This window comes from Chiloscyllium plagiosum, chromosome 6 (assembly GCF_004010195.1).
Source record: "Chiloscyllium plagiosum isolate BGI_BamShark_2017 chromosome 6, ASM401019v2, whole genome shotgun sequence".
NCBI lineage: Eukaryota > Metazoa > Chordata > Chondrichthyes > Orectolobiformes > Hemiscylliidae > Chiloscyllium > Chiloscyllium plagiosum.
Genome location: NC_057715.1, coordinates 63928882 through 63951528, shown reverse-complemented (window position 1 = coordinate 63951528; position 22647 = coordinate 63928882). Strand labels below are relative to the sequence as shown.

Here is a 22647-nt window from a genome sequence, read left to right as displayed (position 1 = left end):
GGGGAGTTGAAGTGTTGAGCCACGGGGTGGTTGGGTTGGTTGGTCCGGGTGTCCCAGAGGTATTCTCTGAAACATCTATCGCATTTCCAACGCCCCTCCCCCAAGTCCCTCCTCCCTACCTTTTATCTTAGCCTGCTGGACACACTTTCCTCATTCCTGAAGAAGGGCTCATGCCCGAAACGTCGATTCCCCTGCTCCTTGGATGCTGCCTGACCTGCTGCGCTTTTCCAGCAACACATTTTCGACTATAACAGCATTCACCTATTTCATCCAGTATAGTGAAGAATTTCCATAGAAACCAATTTGTGTCAAGCGCAGTGTGTAGTTTGCAGGAACAATGGGAAAATGTAAATTGGCAGGTCATGAATCTGAAATAATTATTTATGAACTGACAGAAAAATATAAGATTTCTGGAACAGAAATTAATACAGAAAATAAAAGATTCATTATTTTCAAATAACAACAGTTTAGTTTTATAATCTCATTATTCTGAAACCACAATCATTTTTATTTCACGTTATGTAATTACATTGTGCCTGTGTAATTCGATATGTATGAACTTCTATGCAAATATGCGAATTTGGAGGCACTTGGCCTTTAATCCTCTTGCATTAATCACTATGATCATGGCTGCTCTGATTTCTTCACACTGCTACCTATCCCAATACTCTTCTGCCCACTTGTTTATCATGAATTTTTCTTCCACTGCCTATTGAAAGACTTTGCTTCCACTGCCTTTTGAAGTAGTAAGTTCCAAAGATACTCTGAGAAAAGTTTTAAAATTACGCCCTGATTTCAACTTGTGGTGGGAATTAGGTGGGTGAAGGCAGTGGTGATCAGCAAACTCCACTTATTTTTCAGAATGTAGCCAGGGACATTTTAAATTCCAGACATCATCTGTGTTAGTTGGCGGCCCAAATCCAGTAGCATCTGCTGGGTGGGAGTACAGATGTCAAGTGGCATGAGATAACTGGCAAGTAGCAAAAAAAAGGAGTTGGTTTCATTTGTCTAAATTATGAGGTGGGAGTTTGTAGGAGGCTTTCGCCAAACAAATAAAAAGAGATATTTAAACTTTTCTTGTGTAATCTAACAGTCCTTCTCCTGGCGCCAAAGATAATGTCAAAAAAAAAAGTTCTCAGTCCATGAAGGTTCGGATACACTTTTAACCATGAATTCAGCAAAACATCTCTAATTGTGCAAATTCTTCTATCACTCCAGCAATTTAAATTTGGTCATTTTAAAATGATTGCTTCTGGTGACAATGGATTACTTCATTACTTATCAGTACTTTCTTAAATGCTTTCTGAAAACAATAATTTATCAGCATGTTGAGTGATTACATTAAGCAAATCTCTACCTGGTTGCTGCTGGGTGGATGCTGCTGAATTCCTACATCTTGTTGTACTGCTGCTTTTGCCTGCAAGGATGGAGCACTGATCTCTGAAAGTAGTTTGCTTTGTGTTGCTGAGAAAGAAATTTGACATTGGGTTTAATTTATAGGATAGTCACAATTTCTACAAGCTACAACACACAATTTCTAAATGAGCAGAACCAGATTAATACATTGATTGTTGAAATTAACTAATTAATGAGGAAAAAAATCAATGTAAGAGAAACATCATGATCATCTATTTGAAGCATTTTGCGAATTTTACTTTATGGATATTTTCCAAAGCTAATGCAGCAAAATGGAAAACTTATCTCATAAGCTTTCCAAAGTTAACATGAAAATAAAGACACCTACATGCAGATTCTGACACCGAGGTATGAGATGATTTGTGTGAACTCCGAGATGAAGAAGAAGGTGATGGAGTGCCAGGGAGCACTTCAACGTGCTGCTGTGTATCAATTCTTAAGTCATGTCCCTGTACAGAACAATAACAGTAGAATGTATGACAGGTATGAGCAAATTGTTATTTTCCATTGCACCACCTGCAAGATTAACTGTGATTGTTTTCAATACGTTCGCAAATAATATTAAATTTCTTAACATTAGCCTTAATAAATGGCTACAGAATCTTTCGCAATAACAGGCATTTAAAGCATTCCCAGAAATGTGAATAGACGAATCTTTCTTATTACCTTAAGCAATGAAGAACCAACAACTTCTGTACAGCTATCATCCAAACAGATGTCTTTTCGACGCTGTGCTCGAACTTCTGCATAGCTGGAGTAATTTTGTAAAATATCAATGAAAAGAAAATTCAATGAAAATAAGACTGAATATGCATTTAACTTGGGTTCTGGAATCATTATACAAATCATAAATTATCCTATCAACTCAAGTGATTTATTGATTGTTTTATAGTCAGAAGCCATGAGTTTTAATTCCAGCACTACCTATCATTCAAGTCGATAACTCCATTCAGTTGGCAGATATGGAAGGCAACATAGAAAGAGCATATTCTTTTGTTTTGAAGGCTCAGAAGTTATTAATGTTGCCACAGTCTCTGAGGCTGCTCTCTCACTGGAGAGAGATGACTGGTAGTGGGCTTAACCTGTGGGCCCCCAAGCCTCAGAGTCAAGTTGAGAAAGCAGGGCTTCTGGTGATCTCAGCTGGTTTGGGAATTGAACCCGTTCTATCAGCATCACATACCAACCATCCAGCCAACTGAGCTAACTAGTGCTGAATGCTCCTTGACTAAAGGCAAATTGCATTCCACTGTGCAAAGTTGCTTTCTGCACAGATACCAACACATAGTCTATGACAAGAAAAACAAAGAGGAAAATAATCCAAAAAATATTGTAAATAACAAGTTACTAAAAAACATTTAACATGACTGATGCCTTCCCATGCTCTGGTTAAGTCAAGCAATTTCACCAGGTTACATCTACTGATAAGCAACCTTGAAAAAAAACCAACTGCTGAGAATCAGGTGTCCTTGAACATCAGAGGACAAGACACAGTCAGTTTGCTGCACAACTAACTCTGTGTTATGTACCTCTAACATTCAATTTTGCATCTACAATGATATCTGCTACACTGGAAGTTGGCAGTGTGGTTTTGTTGCTACTTACTTTGCAAAGTGAATATTCCTTAACATTTTTAGTTACAGACTTGCTTATTTCAACTGTAATTAGATGTATTTGGAGATTTTTGGTTATTTTGACCCCATATTTTGAATAATTTCAATATTATTAATAATTATTTTATCATGAATCACCGGGCATAGGATGTATTCTGGTCTCTGTGTTATGGATATTGTGAGCATAGTTTCCCTCTGTTCAGCATTTCTACCAAATTCAAAAACTTTGAAAAACTATTAAAATAATTGGTATGCAACTTCACTGGAAATATCTTAACTGTAAAAATTCTACCTGCTTATGATGTTTATTAGATGTAACACCCAAAGGAATTTTCTCCATCATTATTACACCTTCCAGTCAATTAATGTTCTCCTACCTCACTAATGTGTGTGTGCACACAATAAACTCTGGCTTGGAGTTCCATTGATGGTAGGTAATGTAGTAGCGGGTCTGGAGCCAGATCCATTGTTGTCCTTTCGTAAGAAACCGATAGCAGCAAGACTTCCCTTTACCAAACTGCATCACTGTAAAATCAAAAAGCATGGCTACACTTTTTTAGCAGGTCACTATTATACACAAAAATGAAAAAACTTTTTTAAAAGATGTGTCTTTTAAAAAATATCTTGAGGAGCCATGAATTGTTTAACCCTGTATTTTGGTGATATATTAGCCATGGCTTAATTTGGAGATATATGGAGGCAATAAAAGAGGGATACAAGGTTGGCAACGTGAGAGAGTAAGATGGAGTGTCTGATAGTTAGGCATGAGTCCTGAGTGCCAAGAAGTGTGGCTGGCTAAATGATGGTGCTGTTGTGCACTGAACTGCGTGACACAATACGTTTGTGGTATGTAGGATAAGTCATGTCAAAATGTCATCCCTGACCTTGACCACCATCTACTGTCATTAGACTACCACATGGCACTATTGCTATGTCCTTGGGTCTAGACTCCACAAGTTGACCTATCATTCACCTGCTCTCTTTCCTTATGAGGGTGGCCCAGATGTCCCCGGCCTTTCTTCCCAGCTGCACTACTAAAGCACCCAGTGCCACATTGTGCCCTAGCACTCAATTGCAAAAACTTCCATTGCAGCACAACTTTTCCCATCTTCCTGTTAAATGACAGTCTGTCTTTAAGAACTATCAGGCAACTTGTTTCACATTGTTGGCATATCCTGCTAAGGGCAGAGCTCATGGGAGCTTTTAGTTGAGGAAAACAGCAGTGGATGTGTAGGAACGTGCACCACAGTCATTCAGAAGTAGATAGATGAATTCTGTGCTTCATCCATCTTCATCTGAATGAGGGCAGATCTTGGCCTCGCTGCCCCAAGTCAGGGTGAATGAATCTCCTTCCTGTAGAGTTTGGGTCTCCCTGAATAAAATATTTTTGTATGATCATAGGGATGGAAGAATTCATTTCCTAAAGGATATTGGTGAGCCTGATAGGCTTTATGGCAAATCTCATTTTTAGTAATTGTACCCTTTCTTTATATTTAACTTCTCAAACTGCCAATGTGGAATTTAAAGTTAAATTCTTTGGAGTGTTAATGTAAGCTGTAAGCTTCAGTTTATGTTCCAATTAATAGTAATAGTTTGGCTGTGTACTTAGAAAGTGAGTGAGTTGTTAACTCTGTTATATTTGGTTTCACTTAAAAAAAACAATAAAAAACACATGTGGCCCTTTGTCTTTGAATGCATGCATTCCTGTGAACTACATGGAAGGGACCTCAGATCAAGTAAACAAACACAACAACTTGCTTTTATGGCTCACCTAATCTGAATTTAGGCTACTGTGTGAAGATACTAAAAGATAAAATTACTTTTACTCAAAGACACAGCTATATGCCAAATTTATTTTAGTTACGTTTTGTAACAAGCCCATATCTGACTTTAGATTCTATAATCAGTTCTGTAGTTATGGTCATTTTGAACTTTACATATTTTACTATGTTGTTACCTCAATGTTAACACATTTTAATTCAGTGATAAGATTCAACATGACCTGACTTGATAAGAATTCTTGTGACCCTGTTTCTCTAGAGAATAAAAGAAGGCTTCTCGAAGTATCATTTTAGTTAGCTAAGTAAATGGTTCTTTTAATTAACCCATATTGATAGATTTTGGGATTTTCCAAGGAATTTCAACCTTTCTTCACATTCAAGTACATTACTGTGTCAATAGCAAGAAAACAATCAGAACAACATCGCTAAATTAAACATAACAATAAGCAAAATAAGGGAGAGCATCTTCTGGAATTTACAATCTCAGACTCCAGTTCTATGTGATCTGATACCACTCTGACATCATCCTTCCACAGATACTAAATAGCTATTCTTAGAGTAAAGGTATGTTATCCCTTGACTCCACATTAAATGAAATAGATCTTACATCTTCACAGTAATACAATCATCGTGTTTTACAGCAATGAAAGAAAATCTTTAACCCAACGTAGCAGAGAGCTGATCTGAGGACCCCATCTGTGAGAACATTCTAGTTAAGAAGCATGGTCCCTCACTAATTAATGGTTTATTTTCCCAGAATCCAGTGTATATTAGCTTTGTATGGCTCTCAGGCTAATCTTAAAGTGGGGCTCTTATTGCTTTCAATTGAGGCAATTGATAATATCTTTGGGGTTGCCTGGCAGCAAAAGGGACTCAACCTGGCAGTTGCAATAATGAAGAAATATCAACTAAAACATTTATATTTTGGATATATACTGCATATAATTTGTTTCAATAACTAGTCAAAACTGTGAACAAAAGGTATTTTCCACAATTTTCATTCTCCTTTAACAAAGGATCATGTGATAATTGATGGTAATTAGTGTTAAACAATGTGGTGTGCATTATTAAAGGCTTATTGTTATTCAATTTGAAATGAAAAATACAGAAATAATAAATCACATCTTGTTTTTACTGAACCGCAAAATTACTTTTTGAGTGTTAATTTTAGTGCACATAACTTTCAGGTGCTATATACAGCCTAACTACATTTGTATAATATAGATGTGAAATAAAAGAGTTACTAACGTTAATTGGCTGCAATCAACTTTACAGAGGAAAAGGCAGTTTAGAATGCTTTCACATTGTAGAGAAAACATTGCTCAAATATTTTCTAAAATAAACATTGTAGAGAAAATTTACTAATGTTCCTTGCTTATCAAGGGGACTGCACTTAAAAGCAGCATTGATTGGAGTTCAAGACACAATACTTGTAGAAGTGGCTCCTGACAAGTACTCCTTGTTAATGTGACTCACCACTGGAAGTCGGAGATTGATGAAATTAGATGTAACTGAACCAAAACTAAGATTACTTGCAGTTAATTAACAGTACTTGATTTATTCTGGCTCAGGAGGTTTCAAATATTTTTTATTCGACACTATATGTTAAGCATATTTGTAATGTTTTAAGAATTCTGTTGTCCATTTTTAGATGTGAAAGAGTTACATGATTTTCTGTACCATTAGATTAATTCCAAATATTTTTGAAAATTCTTAGCATTTTTCTCCCCCTGAATAGTACATACATTGTTGATGGCACCTGGCGAGCTGTTCCAGATCATCCACGTGGTAATAATCATAACCTGATGTACCAAGGACTTCAAAAGGCAAATAACCAATGATCGGTGGAGCCCTGCAGTTAGAAAGAATATTTAACTACAAAATGTAAGCAGAACTTACTTGCAACTATTAAACTGTTTGTACAGAAAACACAAAGTGCCTGAAAATGAATCAAACAAACTTAATTAATTGAATTGAATGTCTATACAATGATGAGAATTTTCAGAAGGTTGAAGAAACTTGGTTGCCCAGATTGGAGGTCCCTCTCCCATTTCCATAGATTTAGTCTTCATCTGGTGGGAATGGTGGGGCCAAGGCAGTGGGGTGTATGGGTAAAAGCAAACAGGAGTGAGATTTGTTTCCTATAGTGTGTGGTTTACAGTTTTTAAGAGCAGACATGATTGTATGTAAAAGGGAGTTCAAGTCTATGAAATTGTGAAGCTGTCATGTCATTTGAATCCCTACTTTTTTAATGCCTGAATTGTCTCTAAGTTGAAAAAAAACTAGTTCTACAGATTTTGATAATAGTTTGTTGGCATGATCCGTAGAGTATTATTACTTCTTGACTGCGTCCACACCAATAATTATCACATTGGGTGGGGGAGGCTGTAATTTCACAGTTTGATTAACAGATTTGCAGAACTACTAAGGGATTGGCTGCTTTTTATGTGGGGATATGAATGTTTGTTTTTATGAGTGGTTAAGGTCTTGAAGAGGTTTAAATGTATTGAATGGTCTTTTATCAACAAGTGTGGGCAACACGGTGACACAGTGGTTAGCACTGCTGCCTCACAGCGCCAGAGACGCGAGTTCAATTCCCGCCTCAGGCGACTCTATGTGTGGAGTTTGCTCATTCTCCCTTTGTCTGCGTGGGTTTCCTCCCATAGTCCAAAGATGTGCAGGTTAGGTGAATTGGCCATGCTAAATTGCCTGTAGTGTTAGGTGAAGGGGTAAATGTAGGGGAATGGGTCTAGGTGGGTTGCTCTTCAGAGGGTCAGTGTGGACTTGTTGGGCTGAAGGGCCTGTTTCCACACTGTAAGTAAGTAATCTAATCTTTAGTATAGTGAACTTTGCAACTGATACTTCAAACTTTGTTTTATTTTCATCTCAGCATGGCACGTGAGGTCAACTCATGAATGTATTTGGTGAATTGGCATTGAGTGTGTAAGGGAGGGAAGTGAGGGGGTTGAGGGGCTTAGGTTGACATAGAAGATCTGAGGTGCCTTCACAGTGGGTTGGGGCTTGCATTGGTATGGATGGGGTCTGGGTGGGGCAAGGGCTGTGGAGATTAGAGTCCTAACTGCTTTTATTAAAACATTTATATAGTCTGTCTCAATACAGAGCAGATAACAAGATCACTTCAGAACTATTTCCATGGTCACGCCCCTCACCCCAAGTATTCCTAGCCCACAGAACAAAGATCTAGCCAGTCAGGACAGTCTCTCCTGAAGCTGGGCAATTTCCCAATGCTGTGTACCTGCCTCAGGAACAACAATCTGATCATTTGTCAAAAAGAACTGGGACAAGGTAACAAATTCCATTACATAAGTACAACCATTAATTGTATGAATAAGAATCACATGTAGATAGACTAACCAACTTTAAAATGAAAAGTTTGACAAGGTGTGAACATTTTGATATAGTACAGTATAAAATCTTCATTTAAACATTCACCTATTCAAGATAGTTTTATAAAATCCCAAGTAATTACAATTAAACAGAAGTTGCCATTCATTGTTTATTGCATGATATCCAATTAGAATGTGGTTGGAATTATCTGCAATATTTATTATGACTATAATTTTGTTGGTTTTTGAATGTAAGAAAGCACTTGAAGAAATGTACTCAGATGCCAAGCGATTAGGCATATATTCTTCACAGCTTAATATGTGTGTTGCTGTGCACACTAAACAGGTTGTTGACGTCCACATTATTTAGGATTGCATTTCACAGGTAGGAGTGGAGACTACACTCTACAACTAGGATTGATGCAGATTCTTTCAAATGGTACAGAATGATGAAATGAAGCATTGCAGCTGTATTCCTAGCAAACTTTGTCTGTCTTTATGACAACAAAAAACTGCTCTAACCATGGTTTCTGAAGGCATAAGTATGTCTCTCATTAGATACTGACTGGAGGCACTTGTTGTCATTATGGACTCCAGTCTTCTTGCCTTTGGTCTGTGGATGTTCACACTTCCAGATACATAAGAAAGCTTTTCTTAGCAGCCTGCTTGAGGAATAGCTGTGATCTCTCATTACTGGGTAGATAAGATAGTTTGAAGCCTATTGTCATAAATAAAGCAAAATAGGGTCAAATATATTGATGCCTCTATTCTTCCATCTACATTCTAGGGAACAAACCCTGTTCTAGTGAAGGGAAGGTGGCAATTGTCATCATAGTGAGCTGAAACTTGTAAGTGAGGAAACCATGATATTATTAAAGAATTTTCAGATCACAAAGCAGAGGTTAGTTGACAAAAGTGTTCCCTTAGTGTTGCCTTTTGAGATGTTGAAACATACTGCATTAATTTTCCCAGTATCCATTACTATCCACATTTGCTCTGACTTGAACACTATGGGGAATTAACCACAGAGAGAGTGTCATTATAAAATGAAAAGCAACACAACATCAAAGTCACTGATGAAGATAAGGAGTAAACATCTCTTGATGTAGCAAGTTATGCACCAAACTCAACAATTTGTCTGAAAAAAACAGGCCACCCTGCCACATATTAGAAAATTGCATGTGTGCTGCTGATGATTTCTAAAATGCGCGCACCCCTCAGTGGAAGCCATTTCTTCTTATGTTTGCTATTAAAACCACCAACAAATCTCCCATTAACCTTTCTTGGTCTTCAAAAAAATCTCAGCTTACTTTACCTTTCCCCATATTGAGGTGCCTCATCTCTGGTAACATTCTGGTAAATTTCCTTTGCCCATTCTTCAAGGCCTAGACATCTTTCCTGATGTATGGGATATAGAATAGGGCATATTAACACTGCTGAAGCCTATTCATTGGTTTGTACGGACACAGTATAACCTCCTTGATTTAGTATTCAAAACCTGTATTTGTCAACCCAAGGAATCTGTGCGCCTTTTAACGTCCTCATCAACTGGTCCTATCACCTTTAAATATTTATGTAAGTAAAATCCAAGGTTTCTCTGTTCCTGCACCCCTTTAATACTGTAACAATATTCAAATTAATATTTGATGTAGCAAAATGGAAATAGAAATAAAGCACTCTTTTTCCTTCTAGGAGCAGACATTGCTTATATAACTACTTCTTACGCTTAAAACAAGTTGGTAACATGACACTGGTAAGTTCTGCTTTAATCACAAAAAAATTCTCACTAACCTGTGATCTAGAAATAAAAACTTCCACTCCAAGCTATGTCTAGAGGTAAATTCTTCCAAAGGCTCCTCTATTATGCACATCTCCTGTGTTGAAATAAAGTATTGTAAATATGGTTAACAGTGGTAGATTTTATACAGAACAGATTTTAATGCTACATTTCAAGCTTTGCAAATCAATGTGCTTTAATAATAAATACGGTTCATTGACAAATCTTTCCCTTTTTAATATTCAGAATAAATATAGAAAGTAAATAATTGATTGATATCATTGTGTGGCATAATCGATTGTGCTCTTCCTTACAAGTTTAAGAATAAAGGTTTCATTGTTGAGTAAACAGCAAATTTTCGCATTCACAGGCAACAGTTACTCCTTAGCTTTCCACTGCACAGAATCATAGAATGATTCTGCACAAAAAAAGACCCATTTTGCCTGTGCTAGGTTTCTGATAGAGGTGTTCAATTAATCACACTCCTTTGTTCTCTTCCTGTAGCTCTGTAAAATATTTTCTTTCAATTTCTTATCTATTTAAATTTGGCCATTATTATTGAATTTGATTCTGACCAGTCTTTCGGATATTACATCCTAGATCACAACAATTCTGTTGCTGCATGTAGCTATTTCTGCCAGGAGATATGTTATCACGGTGTGCCACACTGTTCCATCCTCACATATTCACTGCAGCCAATCAACAACCACTCCATGCGATCTGCCATCCAACTACTCCTAGATTGATCCCTCTTTCTGCTATTCTCCACACTGCTTTCTGAAAGAATTCTCTGCAGCTTTTCAGCTCTGATTAAATGTCCAAAATACTGACAATTTATTTTCTGGATGTCATCTTCTTAAAGTTCTTTTTCCTCTTGTACTTTTAAATACTTCTTCATTTGACTAATGTTCTGTATTTGGAATTGTTAGCATACAGTTAAGCATCCAGATTTCAAGAAAACTTATCTTTTTCCAGAGACCTATAATTTTTGACAAGGTGTCGGAGCTATACAGGAAATTGGACAGATAGAATGTACACTTTTATGAATTATTTTCCTTGTTACCATCTTAAGTATTATTGTTGTTAACATATTCTTTATCTTTAAAAAAATTAGTTCTGGCTACCTCCATTCTTCTTTTAACTTTTGCATCATACCTGTCACCTTCTGTTGGTATTTGTCCTGAATAGCCAACTTATTTACTTGGTCCAGTGAAACACCACATAATTCAAACGTCACCCTAATTTATTCTAACATACTCCATCTAACCATCATTTCTTTTCTCTTTTTGGTGTTCATATTCAAACATTATTCTAAATTCTATATTTTACTTGATCTATGCTATTTTGTACTGCCTCTTCTAATACTGTCAGAATATTATAAGCTTGTTATGTTCTTCTGTCTTAATTTTACACCTGGAAGCACAGCTAATTCATTGAATATTTCTTCAGTGTACAGATTGAATAACTTGCACTGTAAAAATTTTTTTTTGAGTCATCATTTGTTCTTTTACCAATTATCTGAAATCTCTGTCCTCTCATTACCAACTGTTCTGTCACTAAATTAAGTTTTTTTTCTTTATTTACTCTATCAAAGCTAAAAATAAATATCCTGTTAACCTTCTCTGCTCTCGGGAGAATAACCTCAGCTTCTCTAGTCCCTAAATGTTCAAAGTTTGGGAGAAGATTTGTAGCTCGGGTGCTCGTTGTTGTGGTTCTGTTCGCCGAGCTGGGAATTTGTGTTGCAAACGTTTCGTCCCCTGTTTAGGTGACATCCTCAGTGCTTGGGAGTCTCCTGTGAAGCACTTCTGTGATGTTTCCTCCGGCATTTATAGTGATTTGTATCTGCCGCTTCCGGTTGTCAGTTCCAGCTGTCCGCTGCAGTGGCCGGTATATGAGTTCGACTGGGACAACACTACTATTATAGGAGAAGCCAAATAGAGAACAGCCAGGAAATTCTTAGAGGCATGGCACTCATCCACAGATGCAATCAATAAACACATCGACCTGGACCCAATATACCGGCCACTGCAGCGGACAGCTGGGACTGACAACCGGAAGCGGCAGATACAAACCACTACAAATGCCGAAGGAAAGATCATAGAAGCGCTTCACAGGAGACTCCCAAGCACTGAGGATGTCACCTAGACAGGGGACGAAAAGTCTGCAACATAAATTCCCAGCTCGGCGAACAGAACCACAACAAAGAAAGTCCCTAAAACTTGGTACCATTCTAATAAAACACTTTTGCACCTTTACCAAGTTCTGGACATCCTTTCTAAAATATTGAGTCTAGAACTGAACATAATACTCCAGCTGAGGCCTAACCAGTTAGCTTTATTAAAACTATCATATTCTTATATATTTTTTCCTTAACATAGAATTACCTCTTTAATACTGGATTGATAGCATAGGTACAATTTATGTGAAAATCTCAACTATCTACACATCCTTAACCCAGCATGCCATTGCTGGTCATGTGGCATCATTTTGGCCCTTGGCTCATTAGCAGTAACACAGAAACATCTTTGTTTCTGCACTCTATTCCTCTATTAACAAAGTGAAGGATGCCATTTTCTTTTGCAACATACTTTCCATCTTATACCTTCATAGTTTCATGTACATTTCCCCCCAGATCTCACTCCGTTCTTCCAGACCCTTTAAAACTACAGTATTTAGTTCACCAAAAGAGAAAATGCTGGAAAATCTCAGCAGGTCTGGCAGCATCTGTAAGGATAGAAAAGAGCTGACGTTTCGAGTCTAACTGACCCTTTGTCAAAGCCCAATTTGCTTTTATCCAGCATTTAGTTCATTTTGCTGCATTTCGTCTTTCCTACAAAAATGCATCAAAACACATAACTTCAAAATTCATTGTACTAAATAGTTGCAAAGTAATCATTTTGTATCTCAGCCATGCCCTCTGTCTCCAGAAGATATCTTTTTCTGGTCCCTAAATAGGCCTGCTCTTCCTTTGGCTATCTTTTTACCACATTTGTACTTAGAAAATACTTTTGTCTGACCTCTATGTCACTTGCTAATCTATTCTCATACTCTCTCTATTCCTATTATGTACATTTTCTTGGATCTCCTCTGCACTTTCTATGTTCAGTTTGGTTTTCTGATGCATCATAAGCCTTCCAATTGTCACAAGCCTGCTTTTTCCCTCTCATTTTTATCCTCGACATGTTTAGTCAGCTCTAGCCTTGAAAACCTTTCTTTCCTGTGCCATGGGAATGTGCCTACTCTATACGTGACCATCTTTTTGAGGACCATTATTTAATTACTGTTTTGTCTATTAATTTTTGATACCAATCTACCTGAGCCAAATTTTTACTCAGTTCACTGAAGTTAATGTTTTTACAGTAGTCTTTACCTGAGGCTGGATTTTACAGAGCACCACATTCCCATCTCCCCCTCCCCTAAAATAGTCAACTGGGATCTCAAATAGGAAAGCCCACTCACTGGGACATTAATTGTCTCAAGGCAAGACCTCTGCACCATATTGGGAGGAGGTCTTGTCTTAGAGAGCTTCTGTGCTTTCAAAAGTACCAGATTTAAGCTGTGGCTACAGCTAGACAACAGACAACCCAAGAAAGATAGGAAGTTCAGACTGAAAGCATGTCTGGTTTATCAGCAGGGCCTGGCTGGCAGGCCCCAATTATAATGGGACATAGACAACTTGGAATACGCAGATAAGTGGCAGGTGATGTTCAACGCCGAGTAATGTGAGGTGATACACTTTGGTTGGCAGAACATTGAACAACACTATGAAATAGGGGGTATAATTCTACAGGGGGTGCAGGAGAAGAGGGACCATATGTGCCCAGATCATTGAAGGTCACAATCAGGTGGAGAGAGCAGCTAATAAAGCATATAGTGTTCTTGGTTTTATTTATAAGAGCGTAGAGAACAAGAGCAAGGGCATGCTGAACCTATATAAGACACTTCTTAAACCTCAGATGGATATTGTGTTCAGTGTGGGCACCACATTATAGAGAAGTTGTGAATGTATTGGAGCAAGTGCAGAAGTGATTTACTGTAAATGTTCCAAATATGAGAATCTTAACTATGAGGATAGACTGGAGAACTTGGGACTTTTCTCCCTAAAGAGAAGATGGTTGAGAGGAAATCTGATTGAGGTTTTCAAAATCATGAGCAACTCAGCAGCGTCGAGAGAGTGAAATTGTTTCTGCTTCCAAATGAAATAAGAACGAGAGCATAGATTTAAAGTGACATGTAAATAAAGCAAGGGTGAATTGAGAAAAAAAAAATTGCACACGGTGGGCAGTTAGGGCATGGAATGCACTGCCTGGAAATGTGATGGGGACAGGTTCAACTGAAGAATTCAAGAGGGCATTGGATTTTTAAAATTATAATGGTGTACTGGAATATGGGGAAATTCAGGAAATTGGTACGATAATAGAGCTGGATTAGATAATACAGCCGGTGTAGGCACAATGGGCCGAATGCAGGATTTGGTGGCTGGGAGAGGATTTGAGAGGCTGTGGAAAGGTAATGTCAGGGGTATGGCTTTTGTGGTGGCCGGCAATGGATGGGGTGCCTGCACTGGGGACAGGGAACATCTCTTACCCAGGGAAGACTATGGCCAGTTTGTCAGAGGCCTCCTATGCCATAATAGTGTGTGGGGTTGGATGATGCACTGAAGAGCCACTTACGGGTCTTGACTGTCCCAAAGGTGGTTGGCCTGCTTGACACATCCACTGTCCTCCATAACATGGGAAACTGTTTGAGGGACACTGGGAAGGCAGTGGGCAGACTATGTAGTTTATGAGACCTCCCCATCTTCAAACCACTGGTAGCTATAACTATTTTAAACAACATATAATGATCACAAATTTTGTCCCACAGAGACATGAGCTATTAGATAAAGCCATTCCCTATAGAAAACACACGCAAAATTATGTGGGAAAACATCCAAAGCAGATAGTTCAATGATTTCAATGGAACCAGCAGAGATGAAAATCAAGCTGTGACTTGCTATCACCAATTTTCATGATCACACAAAATGAAGATCTACCTCATTCTGTGCAGTTTGTTCTGGGATATAGCTGACCTGGGAGTAACTTGACATTGGATCCAAAATGTGGAAAATTAACGCTGGAAGAAGCTGCTTCATTATTACTGATCTCATCATCTGTACCTAAAGCAGAAAAACTCTCATTCATGTTTTTCTCACCTCAAATCCCTATTATTCCAATATTTTCATCACTGGCTTCCCCTCATCCCCCTCCATAAACTCAAATTTGTCTAAAACCTAGATTCTGCCCTGTACAATGATTCATTGGATCCGTACAGAATGGAAAGAGGCCATGCAGCCCATTGAGTCTGCACCAACCCTCTGAAGAGCATCACACCTAGACCCAACATCCTACTCAATCCCTGTAACCTCACAGTTCCCATGGCTCATCCATCTAGCCTGTACATTCTTGGACACTATTGGCAATTTAGTATGGCAAATCCACCTAACCTGCACATCTTTGGACTGTGGGAGGCAACTGGAGCATCCAGCCGAAACCCATGCAGACAGAGGGAGAATGTGCAAACTCCATGTAGACTGTCACCTGAGGCTGGAATCAAACCAATGCCCCTGGCACTGTGAGGCAGCAGGGCTAATTGCTGAGCTGCCCTGCTGCCCAGTACCTCACTCTCTGATTGCTCAACTTTATCTTGACAAGGCTCACTTCCCCTTCTGTCACTTTTCCAACTCTGGCCATCTGTTTATTACCCTCTTACTTTGCTTCTCCATCATCAATAAGTTCTCTTTCCCTCTGGTCGCATTAATTACTTTATCTTTAAAATTCTCTGACTGCCAGTATACCTCTCTACCTCACTTCCCATCCTTCAAAAACCTGTACATCCAAGTTATTTATCTATCTATTTAAACTCTCTCCAGCTCAGCATTCAATTCTTCTTTCATTACTTACTGAGGATGTCATATATATTAAAAATACTGTTGAATGTAAATTGAAATTAATAATCACCTGAAGGCCATTACTTGGTTCACAATTTAGATTAAAATTCAGAATTTTACTTACATTTAACAAGTTTACAAAAAATTCAAAAGCATTAGAAAATAAGAACCATGTAAAAAAGTCATGCTATTTAATTTTAATTAATAAACAAATTTTAAAAAGTGCCTCCTACAAATGTATTGATACCACTTGTAAAATATACATCTAGGTGTCAGACAGTGTATCTGTGCATGGTCCACCAGAGAAATGCAGCACCTGACAAAGTGGCTAAAGCTGAAGTATAAGTGACTTGGAATGTCCAGAAGTCTTGCTCTGCTTAGCCTCCTCCTGATTGCCTATTGCATTGTTCGAAGACCTTCATGAAATTTAAATTGACTTTTTTCAATGAACAGGCTAGGATGATACAGCAAGAATCTACCATTCACCAGTCTAATTTCAATCAGGAGCCAATATTCAGTGTTCTCTAGCCTGTTGGTTGCAGTTCAGGAATCAATTCCTGGGAGATTGGTACTCTGGTGTGATCTATTTTCACTGTCCATATGTACTAACCTTTATAAATTGAGGTGTTGCTAGACGGACGGTTGCTACAAAACACATCTGTTCATGTACTGTTGTTTGAAGTGTCCTTTGAACAGAACCTTCAAAACCATTGCAAGATGAACTAGGCACTACAATTAGAAAGAAGAAAAAGAACATTTCAAACAGTGGTTTATACCAGTCTGTAATAAGCAATCTATTAACATATTCTATACAAAGACTAATTATGAATGTTTCTATTGTATATATGCATCGAAATATATGCATTTCTACAGGATCCTTACTGTGGAATTTTGCCAGGATTCCATTTCTTTAAAAGTGGTCAATGAAGCTGACAAATTTTGGTAAATAATCTATCAATTGTTAAGTAACACTAGGCTGCGTTCGGGTGCACACACATGATCATCAATTTGAATTACATCTGGTCATATTATTCATAGTGCACATTAGGCAATGAAAGAATCTGTAATTAAAAGTGCTTTACAAATTGGTCATACATCCCAAATTCCAAATGGATTTTGTTATTGAATCCCCTTCCTTACACCAACTAGAATAAGTTTTATCATTTTAAGTGTATGAATTCTCTAAAACAGAATTTATTTTTGAGTTGAGGTTGCATTAAATGCACACAGACTTGAGCAGGACAATTGTTTGCAAATTGGAGACTAGTAAATCTATCACTCCGCAGCATCACAGGAGAGGTGGTGGCTGCTGCCAGTACTGCAACTCCTCACAGTCCCAGGATCAAGCAGTGAACCAATGAGAAAGATAACTATTATTTAAGGGTGTACCCCATGTAGTGAGGGTCACAGGGGCAGGGAGGCCATCGAAGTCAGAGAAAGGAGGTCGTCAACAACTTGTTCTTGCTCATGTCCATGCCTTCAGTCATGTAGAACTGAATGAAGCTTGAGGCCAACCCCATCACCTGACATGCAGTCTGCAGAGACCTAATGGCTGGTAGGCTGCCAGTCAGTTATCTGGCTGCAGCTAAGGAAAATTGCAATGCAGGTAGGAAGGATCTTAAATATTGTTAATTGACCATTCAAGTGTATTAAGTGGAGGTGAGTGGAAAAGTCAGTCGTGTACCACCCTGAACTTTCTGCACACAAATGGGAAGATGTCGGTTATCAGTCCTGATAACAATTCCACTGATCTTCAAGGCCTCCCACCTCCTAGATGTCCCCTGCTAGCCTGGAATATTACACCTTGTGTATCAATTTGCAATGTCAATATTCCCTTTATGCTTAGTTTTCAAAACAACATTTCAAATCTTCTACCACTGACGTTGACCTATTTGGAACATGACCACATTTTTTGAAAGTCTGCTCTCAGTAAGTATCTCTGACAGACAATGAGTGTTTCCATGGTTTATGTACATCTAAATATATGCATCTCTCCAGGATTCTGAATGTGGAATTTTATCAGGATTACGTTTCTTTTCTGTACAATCCAGTAAAACAAGCAAATCTTTTATTTGGCACAACACTGCTTAGCCAAGTACTTTTTTCCAGGTCAAGTTAGTAAATTTTCTTAATGCATAACATCTGTCTGTTTAAAAATTATTAACCAAAGTACACCCATACTGCATACACCTATATTGGCATAGTAATTTGTAGGCAAATATTAATAGTAAACATGCTGTTCTCAGTCACAATCTCTATTACTCATGTACTGCAATATTGAAAAGCATCAAGTCTCAGCCAGGGACAGTGCAGTACTATGAGCCAAATGCTGTAGGATTCACAACTCTACCATTAACACACACCTAATGAATCCCTGTTAGGAAACAGGACTTAAAGCAGGAGCTATGACATAATGGAAGGAAGGAAAGTTGGAGAAAAAGCCAATTCATCACAGAAAAGTCAATAAAGAATAGTTTCTGGATCAGTGGTGCTGGAAGAGCACAGCAATTCAGGCAGCATCCGAGGACAGGCAAAATCGACGTTTCGGGCAAAAGGGCTTTTGCCCGAAACGTCGATTTTGCCTGTCCTCGGATGCTGCCTGAATTGCTGTGCTCTTCCAGCACCACTGATCCAGAATCTGGTTTCCAGCATCTGCAGTCATTGTTTTTACCTCAATAAAGAATAGTGCTGAGCTGAACTTCCAGATTGACCTCAGCACCAGAAATGATAACTCAGTTGACCTGTGGCTTTCTCCTTTACTAAGATCTAGATCTTATGCCAAAATTGGGAAAGCTGTCAAGCAACAACTTGACATATTTGTATCTTACAGCTAATATCCTAGACATCACTAGTTCCACCCTGAGTACATCATATCGCACTAGAAAGGCAGACTCTAGAGATTCTGCAAGTGCAGAAGATACAACATAGGAATTTAGGAATTAGGAGTGGGAGTAGGCAATTCAGCCCTTCGAGACCACTCTGCCATTTAACATGATCATGGCTAATCTTATCCTGGTCTCAACTCCACTTTCCTGCCTGCTCCCCATAGCCCTTTATCTCACTTTTCACCAGGAACATATCTATTTCTTCCTTGAATCTGTTGATAATTCTGCCTCCACTGCTCTCTGGGGCAGTGAGTTTGACAGTTTCACAACCCTCTGAGAGAAGTAGTTTCTCCTCATCTCAGTTTTGAATCTACTTCATCACTCTATGACAACGACTGTTAGTTCGAGACTGTCCCACGAGGGGGAACATCTGTTCAAAGTCCATCTTATCAATCCCCTTTAGCATTTTATATACCTCTATCAGATGCCCCTCCAACCTTTTTGAACTCCAATGAATACAAGCTCAAGCTATTCAATTGCTCTTCGTACAACAGTCCTTTCTTCCCTGAAAGACTGTCTAAGTAAAGTAAGACTTATACGTTACAGTGGGGCGACTATACATAGATTATTTTGAATTACCTGCATTTAGTTCAGGCATGACCCTGAGGTTCTGGATGTTTGACATATTAATTCGCTGTCCCACTCTCTGCTTCTGGCCTCTTCCTCAGTCTACTATATTGTTTCAATTAAACTGAACATGGGCTGAAGGAATAGTACCTTCACATTCAACTAAGCATTTCAAAACACTTCCAGACCCAATACTGAATTCAACAATTTATGGTGCAAGCTTCAGTCCCTGATTTTTCATCCAGGAATTGATGATGTTCTGCTATTCCTATTTACATCTCATTTAGCTCTATCTTTTGTTGGCTTTACATGTTGCATTATCATCTCCTTCTGCCTTTCACTGCCATCTCTCATTTAGCTTCTTCTTCCTTTCCTTGATCAGTGATCTTCCCTAATGTTCTTTTGAGCTCTTCTCTGCTGGCCTCTGTATCAAATCATATTACATCTCTCACCTTTTCTGACAGAGGCCCATCACATTGAAACACCAATTTTAACTGCGTAACTGAATGAGTTTTAAGTAATTCAAGTCGAGAACCTTAATTCTATTTCTCTCTCTTTCTGGGTATTGCCATGATTTTCTGTTGGTACTTCAGATTTTGCTTTAATTTTATCCACTAATAATTCCTAGAATGGGACATTTGTGAAAAAAAAATGGTTATGTGGCTTAGTGATTTACTTATTGTGAATTAATCTTTCTTTCTTCAGTTCCACTCTTTAAACTATTTACTTATCTAATTTGTGTGTTCTTATGTAATATAGAATACATGTTATGCAAACCAATTTTTAAGCCCTTAGTCTCACATAATAGATCTGGACTAAATTTCAATACTCACCACTGTCATATGACTGGAAATTTCCCACAAATCGTAGATATTCATAGGTAGGAGATTCCTCTGGGTCCAATGTCCCTCGCAGCAAGTGACAAGAAAATTCAAAGCAGTTCTCAGCTAGATAAAAACATTACATACTTGCTTAAATGAAAGTTAGGCAATTGTATATTCTTGCTTTCCAGATATATGTACAATATTAATATTATTGTTGGGAGCCAGGACACCATATGGGCAGCATAGAGGATTGGACAGAAGTGTGAGGTTAGGGATTGGTGGGGAGTCAGAATCAGCTGCAATTTATGAGATAATAGCTTCACTAGTTTTCCAACCCAATTATCATACACTCTGGACAGAGAAGAGTGGGCAGTTGAGCTTTCTGACCACTTTCGAGAAATATATTCACTGTTTAAGGGCAAGTCTATGGGAGGGCTCAGGCTAGTCAAGGAATTCTGTGTTTACAATAAGGGGCAACCTACCCTTAGCGATCTTTAACTTTTCTTGCCACCCATCAGAATGGAAGGTTGTCTTTGAAATTTTGCAATGAGCAGCCGGAAGTCTGCTCTCACTAAATATTCCTTCCTCAGGATTTCAGGCAGGGTCTGTGTCCTTCGCAATGGGCACTGTGGAATCCCACTCGTGGTGGTTCTGTGAACTGCACTTCTGCCAAAGTAAGCAGAATTCAACTGAGGATGCACCATGCAAAGGCAAACTAGCATTTCGGGGAACGAATTTAAAAGATATAATATTCAGAATAAACTGTTTGCGATTTGTTAAAAATTGACTTTATGTGCAAAATTGAAAAACTGATGTCTGATGTTGGCAAACCTCTGTTAAACTTTTATAAAATACGTATTAGGTCTCAACCTGGAGCACTGGGTCTAGTTCTGTACTTCAGTAAGGCTGTGAAGACATTACAGAGTGATATAGTCACACTGCATGGAAACAGACCCTTCGGTCCATGCCGAACATTTTCCCAAACTAAACTATTCCCACCTGCCTGTGCTTGGCCTATATCCCTCCAAATACTTCTTATTCATGTACATATCGAAATGTCTTTTGAACATATACCTACATCCATCACTTTCTTCAGCAGTTTATTCCACACACGAACCACTCTCTGTGTAAAAAGGTTGCCCCTGATATCCTTGTTAAATCTTTCTCCTCTCACCTTAAAAATATGCCCCCTAGTTTTGAACTCCCCTATCCGAGGGAAAGTAACCCTGTCATTCACCTTATCTATGCCCCTCATGATTTTATAAGCCTCAGTACTGTCACCCCTCAACCTCCTACACTCCAGTGAAAAAAGTCCCAGCCTTTCCAGTCTATTTTTATATTTCAGACCCTCCTTTCCTGGCAACATCCTGGAAAATGTTTTCTGAACCCTCTCCAGAACAGGCCTCACCAATGTCCTGTACAACCTCAATATGATGTCATAACTCCTATACTCAATTGTCTGAATAATGAAACCAAGTGCCCTAAATGCTTTCTTAACCACCCACTCTACCTGTGATGCAAATTTCAAAGAATTATGTACTTGAACCCCTAGGTCTCTCTGCTCTACAACACTACCCAGGGCCCTACCATAAATTGTATAAGTTCTTCCTTGTTTATATTACCAAACTGCAATACATTACATTTATCCAAATTAAACTCCATCTGCCACTCCTCAGCCTATTGATCAAATTGATAAAGATTGTTTAAATAAGCTTATTCACTGTCCACTATATCACCAAATTTAGTGTCAGCTGCAAACTTATTAACCATGCCTCCTACATTCTTATCCAAATCACTTATATAGATGACAAACAAAAATGGACCCAGTACCGATCCCTGTGGAATACCACTGGTCATAGGCCTCCAGTCTGAAAAACAACCCTCCTCTACCACCACTCTCTGTCTCCTACTAGAAAGCCAATTTTGTATCCAGCTGGCAATCTCACCCTGAATCCTACGTTATCTAACTTTACTAATTAGCCTGCATCAATCATTTTGGTTACTTCATTAAAAAACTCAGTCAAGTTTGTGAGACACGATTTTCCTTGCATAAAATCATGCTGACTATCCCTAATCAATCCTTGCCTCTCCAAATGCATGTTAATCCTAACTTTCAGAATCACCTCCAACAACTTAACCACCACCAATGTCAGACTCACAGGTGTAGAGTTTCCAGGCTTCTCCTTACAATCCTTCTTAAATAATGGCACAACATTAGCCACCCTCCAGTCCTCCAGTACTTCACCCGTGTTTATAGATGATACAGATATTTCTGCGAGGAGCCCTGCAGTTTCCTCCCTAATTTACCACAATGTCCTGGGATACACTTGATCAGGTCCCGGAGATTTATCCACCTTTACGTTTTCTAAGACCGCTAGCACTTCCTTTTGTATAATGTGAACTATTTTCAAAACATCACTATTTATTTCCCGGAGTTCTCTAGCCTCCATTTCTTTCTAACAGCAAAATCTGATGAGAAATATTCATTTAATATTTCTCCCATCTCCTGAG

General features: G+C 38.4%; 1 protein-coding gene across 6 annotated transcripts in view; it reads right to left on the bottom strand.

The window, feature by feature from the left end:
• LOC122550643 (neuronal PAS domain-containing protein 2-like) overlaps positions 1-22647 on the bottom strand; it is a 121815-nt gene that overhangs the window by 28972 nt on the left and 70196 nt on the right. For all 6 annotated transcript variants that reach the window (XM_043691703.1, XM_043691707.1, XM_043691704.1 and 3 more), the window contains 8 exons: positions 20146-20259; positions 16471-16589; positions 9946-10028; positions 6553-6659; positions 3404-3551; positions 2083-2167; positions 1745-1865; positions 1358-1464 (listed from right to left, as the gene is read on the bottom strand). In XM_043691703.1, the coding sequence (XP_043547638.1) occupies positions 1358-1464; positions 1745-1865; positions 2083-2167; positions 3404-3551; positions 6553-6659; positions 9946-10028; positions 16471-16589; positions 20146-20259 (884 nt within the window). The remainder of the gene's footprint in view (positions 1-1357; positions 1465-1744; positions 1866-2082; positions 2168-3403; positions 3552-6552; positions 6660-9945; positions 10029-16470; positions 16590-20145; positions 20260-22647) is intronic.